We start from the raw sequence: 8,540 nt of genomic DNA on the forward strand, positions 1-8,540 counted from the left end.
TCAACAACATGTCGTCAATGTCAATAGTGGGACTTTCATATACCACCAATGCTAATAGCAAGATGCATGTAAATAGACCCCTCCCTAAATAATTTAGGAAGAAATCCTATTTAGTAATTAGTTTGTAAAAGTGATCATTTGCCCCAACTCTACTGTTAACCGCCAGATTGGAAAATGGGGTCCACGCTGCATTTTCTTAAATTCATACTAATGCCTAATATTTTAGTTTAATGTGAATGAAGAAAACGGATATATAATTTGATTAGGCCATTTGGCATTTCACTGAAAAGAAGAAATGAAACCCATATTCCAGGTCAAGAAACCGTGTTTTTCTTTTCTTTTTTTTAGTGGATGGTATTGATATAGAGTTATTTTTTTAAAAAAATAATAATAAATTATTGTGATATATGATAAATCGTGTATAAGATAATATCTTTCTTCTAATATCATTTACTCCTTATTTAAAGATTAATCAATATTTAAAATTTAAATCATTTAATTAAGAGAAACAAACAATATTATTATTTATTAAGCAACCGTGTTGGATACTCCTAAAAAAAAAGAAAAAGCTGGAATTATGAAAAAAATAATGGAAAATTGGTTCGGACTTGTGAGGAGGGAACGGAAAGGGACACAGTGAGGCCTTACTCTCTTTCCGGTTTTTCTCTCTCCAAACTTTTGTCTTTGTCTTCTCTCAGAAAAGACTGAGTACAGTAATATACTAATTTCTTTATTTATTTATTTTATCCTAAACTTGTTTTCATTAAATGGTGAAATTAATGCACTCAGAATTACAACAACACTTGTTTCTCTTGTTCTGAGAACCTTCAATTGCTTCTGTCATTGTTTTCGTTTTGTTTCAGTGCCTGCCTGCCGTCCTCCTGTGCATGGAGACGACGTGTTTTTTTGTGCACAATGCAGTTTCGTTTCTTCGAAATCTTCGTCTCTTTGTTTTAATTGTCAATTCATTTTTCGATTTCGAGGTTTTTGTTCCTACCTTATCTTTCTCTATATCTCCGTTTTTTTAGCTCAGTCTCTTCCCCTTTTGAATTCACAAAGGAAAGGATAAATTACAAATAATTATCCTGGTAAGACTTTCGTTTCATTCATTCCTTTAAGCTGTTGTGAATTTTTTAGATGGACGCGCCTGCATTATCTTCTCAATTTGATTTCAACGATTTTCTCAGACCTTATTAAACGTTCCCAACATCTCTCTTCAGCTTTGCTTTCTTCTTGTTTTCTCTTAATTTCTGATTTTTTTTTTTTAAATTTCTGATGTACGGGCTCGCTAAGAATTTGAATGATTTCTCATGTTTTTACGTTTTCACGCATGAATTTAGGTTTCTTGGATTGTTTTGTTCAATTGGAGGTATTATTTAGGTTCCATGGTATGCATCAAATGATCATCTCGTTTATGTGCTGTGGTTAATAGTTTTGTTTGTGTATATTTTTTCAGGTTGAAGAAAAGCAAAATTGGGGATAAAGAGGCAAATTTAGGTTTTGTTGTTGGTGGTTATGTGTCAGCTGCAAACTACCCTTGAGCTGAAATCCGGGTAGAATGGCACGGGGGAGGATCAGAGCAAGGATCCGAAGGAGCCATCTTTACACATTTGGTGGTTGCCTGAGGCCAACTACCACTGAGGAGGTGCCTCATCCCCTTCAAGGTCCGGGATACTCGCGAACAGTATACTGCAACCAGCCTCAACTCCTTGAAAAGAATTCTCTATTTTACTGCAAGAATGATGTATCAACCACCAAATACAATGTCATCACGTTTTTCCCTAAGGCACTGTTTGAGCAATTTCGAAGGGTTGCTAATATATACTTCCTTTTGGCTGCTTGCCTTTCGGCGTCTCCAATTTCACCTTTCAGCCCACTAAGCATGATTGCTCCTTTGGCGTTTGTTGTGGGGCTGAGTATGGCAAAGGAGGCATTGGAGGATTCGCGCAGGTTCTTTCAGGATGTCAAAGTTAATCGCCGGAAAGCTAGTCTCCATAAAGGCAATGGCATTTTTGGTCTCAGGTCGTGGCAGAAGATTATGGTTGGGGATGTGGTAAAAGTAGAAAAGGACCAATTTTTTCCAGCTGACTTGCTTCTCTTGGCGTCAAGTTATGAAGATGGGATATGCTATGTGGAGACAATGAATTTAGATGGGGAGACAAACTTGAAGGTGAAGAGATCTTTGGAGGCTACCTTGTCTCTGGATAATGATGGGGCTTTTAAGGATTTCTCTGGAACAATACGTTGTGAAGATCCCAATCCTGATCTTTACACTTTTGTTGGGAACTTTGAGTATGAACATCAAGTTTATCCTCTTGATCCTGGCCAAATTCTTCTCCGTGATTCAAAGCTTAGGAACACTGATCATGTCTATGGAGTGGTCATTTTCACTGGACATGACAGCAAAGTCATGCAGAATTCTACCAAATCCCCTTCAAAAAGAAGCACAATAGAAAAAAAGATGGATTATATCATATACACTCTTTTCACTGTCCTTATATCGATATCTTTTATTAGTTCAATAGGATTTGTTGCAAAGACCAAATACCAAACCCCAAAGTGGTGGTATTTACGGCCTGACAATATTGAATACCAGTTTGATCCTGGTAAACTTGGATTGGCTGGGATGAGCCATCTGATCACTGCACTCATTCTTTATGGATATTTGATACCCATCTCGCTTTATGTTTCAATTGAGTTTGTGAAGGTATTACAGGCAACCTTCATTAACCAAGACATTCAAATGTATGATGATGAATCTGGGACTCCAGCTGAAGCACGAACATCAAATTTGAATGAAGAGTTGGGTCAGGTAGACACTATCCTATCTGATAAAACTGGCACTTTAACCTGCAACCAGATGGACTTTTTGAAGTGCTCCATTGCTGGTACTGCATATGGTGTTTGTTCCAGTGAAGTTGAACTTGCTGCAGCAAAGCAGATGGCTTCTGATCTTGAGGAGCAGGAATTGGATCTCTCTAATTTCCCCATGCGTAAGGAGAGTAACGTGCAATGGGAAAATATCACAGAAGATGAAGAAACTGAACTGGGGACTGTTGTTACTTCCAGGGATGATGGAGCTCGTAGGCCTGCCATAAAGGGATTTGGTTTTGAAGATGACCGCCTTATGAATGGTAATTGGTTGAAAGAACCCAATGCCGATGTCCTTTTGCTGTTTTTCCGGATATTAGCAGTTTGCCATACAGCCATTCCTGAACTGAATGAGGAGACTGACAGTTGTACATATGAAGCCGAATCACCTGATGAAGGGGCTTTTCTAGTAGCAGCAAGAGAATTTGGTTTTGAATTTTATAGGAGAACTCAATCAAGTGTTGTCCTTCGTGAAAGATTTTTTGCTTTGGGTCAAGTGGTTCAAAGGTGAGGTGGACATTCACAAACTCCATTATGCTTATCCTTTTCCTATTTTTTGGGGAGGTGTTCTGACATTTGCTTTTGAATTCTTTTATTTATGATGTCATATTTCTTAGCTTTTATTTGTATATTTATTTATTTATTTTTGTGTTTCGGTTGAGTTATACAGAGAATATAAAATTTTGAATCTGCTGGACTTTACTAGCAAAAGAAAGCGCATGTCAGTCATTGTGCGTGATGAGGAGGGAAACATCATTCTTTTCTGCAAAGGAGCTGACAGGTTAGCATATTAATGTGATTTCTGTCTATAATATTGTCAGCTCAGCTGAACAGATGGTGTTAATGATCAAGTAGGACACTGGGACCTTCTATTGGTTTCTACAATGGAATCATTAAAATCCTATTCATGCTTGTGGAGTTTATATTCTACTTACTACTACCATACTATACAATCACAGCAACTCCCTGCTTCCAGAGGATGCCTGTGAAAATACACATGTATGCTGTCATAGAGAGGCTTTGATGTCCCTCTCTAAACTTTGACGTCCATTATTTTCTTGCTTGGTTGTGCAGTATCATATTTGATCGACTGTCTAAGAATGGAAAAATGTGTTTGGAGGCTACTACTAGACATTTGAATGAATATGGAGAAGCTGGTTTGAGAACGCTAGCCCTGGCTTACAGAAAGCTTGATGACCAAGAGTACTCTGATTGGAACAACGAGTTTCAGAAGGCCAAGACAGCTGTTGGGTCTGAGAGAGAGGCAATGCTTGAGCAGGTTTCAGATATTATGGAAAGAGAGTTGATTCTTGTTGGGGCTACTGCAGTGGAAGATAAACTACAGAAAGGGGTCTGTTGTATCATTATTTATATAGTCAAAATATGTTGTTTCTTTTCTCCGCCTCTACCGTTTCTCATCTTTTTATTCTCTTCAGGTGCCTCAATGCATTGATAAACTTGCTCAAGCTGGTCTAAAGATCTGGGTATTGACTGGGGATAAGATGGAAACAGCAATCAACATTGGGTCTGTCTACTTCAAATTATTTAACCACATAACACCATTTCATTTCTGTTTCAAGTTACTCAAAAGTGCCTCTGCAATCGAGTTTGCTGAAACTTTTGTTTCTGTGGTGCAGATTCGCTTGTAGTTTACTTCGACAGGGCATGAAGCAAATCTGTATCACAATGAATTCAGATTCTGTAACTAATGATGGGAAAGAGGTATTTTTTTTTCATTGAGATAGAGTAGAAAAATTTGCTAATAGACATGACTTTCAAGTTTCATCTGATATTAGACTTAGCTCTTGTAACCCCTCAGGTCATCAAAGGCAACATCTTGAGTCAAATCACCAATGCTTCACAAATGATAAAGCTGGAAAAGGATCCACATGCTGCATTTGCATTAATTATTGATGGGAAAACTCTAACATATGCTTTAGAAGATGATGTCAAGCACCAATTTTTGGGATTGGCTGTTGGTTGTGCATCTGTTATTTGCTGTCGTGTGTCTCCAAAGCAAAAAGCATTGGTAGGACCTTTTTTCCTTTTTCATTTGTACCTTTGTGAGCTCTACTCTAATATTTTATACTGCATTTCAATAAATGATAAATATAAACGATGCTACTCACAATTATTGGACTGAAAAACATACACAACTGCATGCATGGCTCTATGCTGATGTTATATGGGAAATATTAGGTATGGATCCAAGAGTTCTGTTGTGAACAGTCATTGTTTAAATGCTTCTGTAGGTAGAATTTATCTAATCTCTATTTCTATGAATCCATATCAAGTGTATGAGTGTATATAAAATGTGTACTTCTTTGTTGTGTCTTAATCCCTTATTCCTTTGGAGTCAGGTAACAAGGTTAGTGAAAGAAGGAACTGGGAAAACCACTTTAGCCATAGGTGATGGTGCAAATGATGTTGGCATGATTCAAGAAGCTGACATTGGTGTTGGAATCAGTGGGGTTGAAGGTATGCAGGTCAGTGTCCAGCTCTTTATGCGTAGTTATGTCATGCAAAATTATATCTGCATGTGTTATTTTAGAAAAATGACTGGGGCTAGAGATAAGGGGAACCTGTCATTTTTGTTTGTATTTTGACTTCGTTGTTCTAGTTGGACTCTGGAGCAGATTTCTTGTCAAGTCTTTTTGGCGACTTTGTTGTTGCCAGTGCTGACCTAGGGCGAAGCTTCTTTCTTTTATTGGAACTTATCTAGCTTCCTTGTATTTTCTTGAATTCTTTAACTGATAATAGACAGGACCAGATGAGAAACATCCTGTCTGAATTTACTTTTATTGAAAAGCTAAAATTTTCATTGTCCGCCACACTGTTTTCCAATCTATCAGCTGTTCATCATTCCCTGTACAAAAAAGTGCATGGTAGTTAATGTTATTAATTTTTGACAGTGAATTTTTTTTGTTTAATAAAATGTCTACTAAGTACTAACGTCTGACTTTTAGTATTTGCTATGAATATGGGTTATATAAAAATTGTCAGCTGATCAATATTTATGCTTCCGTTCATGTGAAATAGTGTGAAATGACTGACTTACTGATTCCAGTTCATATTTACATCACCAATTGTGAAGAATAATTTAGTTAAAATCTACAATTCGCCTAAAACACTTGTTAGTTGCTACTATAATCTTTAAGATCAAGAAAACACAGATGTGTGTGTGTGCGCTTTTCTGTTTGGAAGCATGTAACATTTGTGGAAGTTGTGGAACTCAAGCTTGCAAATTCTTTTCAGGCAGTAATGGCTAGTGACTTTGCTATTGCCCAATTCCGGTTTTTGGAGCGGCTTCTGGTTGTCCATGGACACTGGTGCTACAAGAGAATTGCACAAATGGTAATTGATATATTCATCTTCAATCTTGATCTTTATTCTCATATCTTGAATGTCTTCAATGTCTTTTTGCTGTTGTCCTGTCCATGGATAGAAATGAATGTCTTCAATGTCTTGTTTCTGTTATGAAATTGATTAGGATATTTCCCTTCTAAAGTGATCTGTTATGCATGCCAGATCTGTTATTTCTTCTACAAAAATATAGCATTTGGCCTCACAATATTATATTTTGAGGCCTTTGCGGGCTTCTCTGGACAATCGGTTTATGATGACTGGTACATGATATTGTTCAATGTTTTTCTTACATCATTGCCTGTCATTTCTCTTGGAGTTTTTGAACAAGATGTTCCATCAGAAGTTTGCTTACAGGTTTGTTTGTTCTCTTGTAATGCCTTCAATGAATTCTGTATTTTCATCTATGTTTGGATAATCTAACCTTTGATGTGTCATTGCCTCGTTGCAGTTTCCTGCATTGTATCAGCAAGGACCCAAAAATTTGTTCTTTGACTGGTATAGAATCTTGGGATGGATGGGGAATGGTCTTTATTCCTCCCTTGTCATCTTCTTCCTTGTGATAATAATCTTCTATGACCAAGCATTCTGTGTGAATGGCCAGATCGCAGACATGGCTGCTGTTGGTACCATGATGTTCACCTGTATAATCTGGGCTGTCAATTGCCAGATTGCACTGACAATGAGCCATTTCACATGGATTCAACACCTCGTTGTGTGGGGCAGCATAACCACTTGGTACATCTTTCTGTTGTTGTATGGCATGCTTCCACCACAATATTCCAAGTCTGCCTACCAACTATTGATTGAGGTTCTTGCTCCTGCTCCTATTTATTGGACAGCAACCCTATTAGTAACAATCGCATGCGTTCTTCCTTATCTTGCCCACATATCCTTCCAAAGATGTTTTAATCCCATGGATCATCACATTATCCAAGAAATCAAGTACTACAAGAAGGACATTGAAGATCAACACATGTGGACCAGGGAGCGGTCTAAAGCAAGGCAGGTAACTAAGATTGGATTCACGGCAAGAGTGGAAGCAAAGATTAGGCATTTTAAAGGCAAGCTGCAGAAGAAGCAACAGTCTTCACTGGGGGCTTTGTCCCCATCATGAACATTACAAAATAATTTTAGTTTTCAATCCTTTTAGGGTTTGCATTTTTTTAATTTTTTTTTGGCTCTAGCCTCATTTAAATTCTTTTCATGCTTATGTTGTTTGCTTATGGGGGTGAATTAAAATCCCCTTTCATTAAGAGAAAAAGCATGGGAGCCGTTGTATGTAACATATTTAAGTAGAAGAGCTCACCAAAATAGTAAATTCTGAATGATCAAAGTGTAATTCTCACTTAGCAGATTGTTACAATTCAAGTGATGTTGAAGAGATGAAAGCAGCCAAGTAGTGTTAAAAATATAATTATTGCATTTTTTTTAATGAAAAACATATGTTAATGCAAATATGTGGTTCAGATTAATTAATTACTTATCTCAAGATTCAAAATCAATATTATCAAACATAAACATAAGAGGGAAAAGGGGATGAAAAAAAGTTACTCAACTCAAACCCTTTTCTAAGTTGAGGTATTAAAAGAAAGAACCACGAGGAAGTGTATTTTTCTTAGATAGTGCTCTTGGCATTTTAAGGGTTGTTTAATTTATATTTAATTTTTCTTATGACAACATATGTTTTAATACAAAATCTATAATTAAATTAATTTTGGCTAATATTTAAATTATATTCAGTAGTTCAAAATCATTTATATTCAATTTTAAAAGAAATGAGTATTCATAATGTTGGAACCTTTCTTAAAATATCTTGGAATGATTAATAACCTATTTGAAAGTATGATTCAATTTTAATGCGATTTAGTATATGTTTAGGAATAATGTTTTGGAAGAAAAAGAAAAGGAGGGGACACCTTTTTTATTTTTAAATCAAGAAAATATGTAATTTTTATAAAAATAAACAAAAGACTATGTTATTAGAAGTTGTATTTCTGAAAAAGATTCAGAACTTTAAAATAAATAAAAAAATCTTAAAAAAAGAAAAAGAAAAGAGAAAACCAAAGTTAAATAGAGTGCAGGTGCAAGTAACTGAGCTAAGCCAAGAGGATGGAAAGGGAATCGTGGGATGGGATGAAACAAGTAAATACGACAAAATGCTTATAATTCTCTTGCCAATTTGTTTGCCATGTCAAAACAAATCCTCGTATTATTCTCCTTTTAATATCTGTGACCTGTCAGAACTATTTTGGATATATGGCAGCAGTTATCCCTAGTTGGCAAGCATAGCTGATAGGCGATAG

The 8,540-nt window shown here is 36.3% G+C and overlaps 1 protein-coding gene across 4 annotated transcripts; it reads left to right on the plus strand.

The window, feature by feature from the left end:
- Window positions 1–762: 762 nt before the first annotated feature.
- LOC100792942 (probable phospholipid-transporting ATPase 4) lies at window positions 763–7,618 on the plus strand. 4 transcript variants are annotated; one of them, XM_003546674.5, is made up of 12 exons: window positions 764–920; window positions 1,029–1,088; window positions 1,457–3,378; window positions 3,542–3,652; window positions 3,946–4,222; window positions 4,308–4,396; window positions 4,509–4,593; window positions 4,691–4,900; window positions 5,232–5,357; window positions 6,127–6,225; window positions 6,400–6,591; window positions 6,686–7,618. In XM_003546674.5, exons 3-12 carry the CDS (start codon window positions 1,559–1,561, stop codon window positions 7,349–7,351), a joined length of 3,675 nt encoding a protein of 1,224 aa, XP_003546722.1. In that variant the 5' UTR covers window positions 764–920; window positions 1,029–1,088; window positions 1,457–1,558; the 3' UTR covers window positions 7,352–7,618. The 4 variants fall into 4 exon arrangements, with proteins under 4 accessions (XP_014623447.1, XP_003546722.1, XP_040865707.1 ...); XM_041009773.1 differs by having other exon boundaries at window positions 772–920; window positions 1,034–1,088; XM_014767961.3 differs by having other exon boundaries at window positions 763–1,088.
- Window positions 7,619–8,540: the final 922 nt, after the last annotated feature.

Source organism: Glycine max, chromosome 15 (assembly GCF_000004515.6).
Source record: "Glycine max cultivar Williams 82 chromosome 15, Glycine_max_v4.0, whole genome shotgun sequence".
NCBI classification, from domain to species: Eukaryota; Viridiplantae; Streptophyta; class Magnoliopsida; order Fabales; family Fabaceae; genus Glycine; species Glycine max.

Bases quoted from the DNA above. Each gene is read 5' to 3' on its own strand.
- LOC100792942 (XM_014767961.3), top strand. From the start codon at position 1,559: ATGGCACGGGGGAGGATCAGAGCAAGGATCCGAAGGAGCCATCTTTAC. The intron at 4,223-4,307 runs GTCTGTTGTATC...TATTCTCTTCAG, and splicing joins AAGATAAACTACAGAAAGGG to GTGCCTCAATGCATTGATAA. The intron at 6,226-6,399 runs GTAATTGATATA...TATGCATGCCAG, and splicing joins ACAAGAGAATTGCACAAATG to ATCTGTTATTTCTTCTACAA.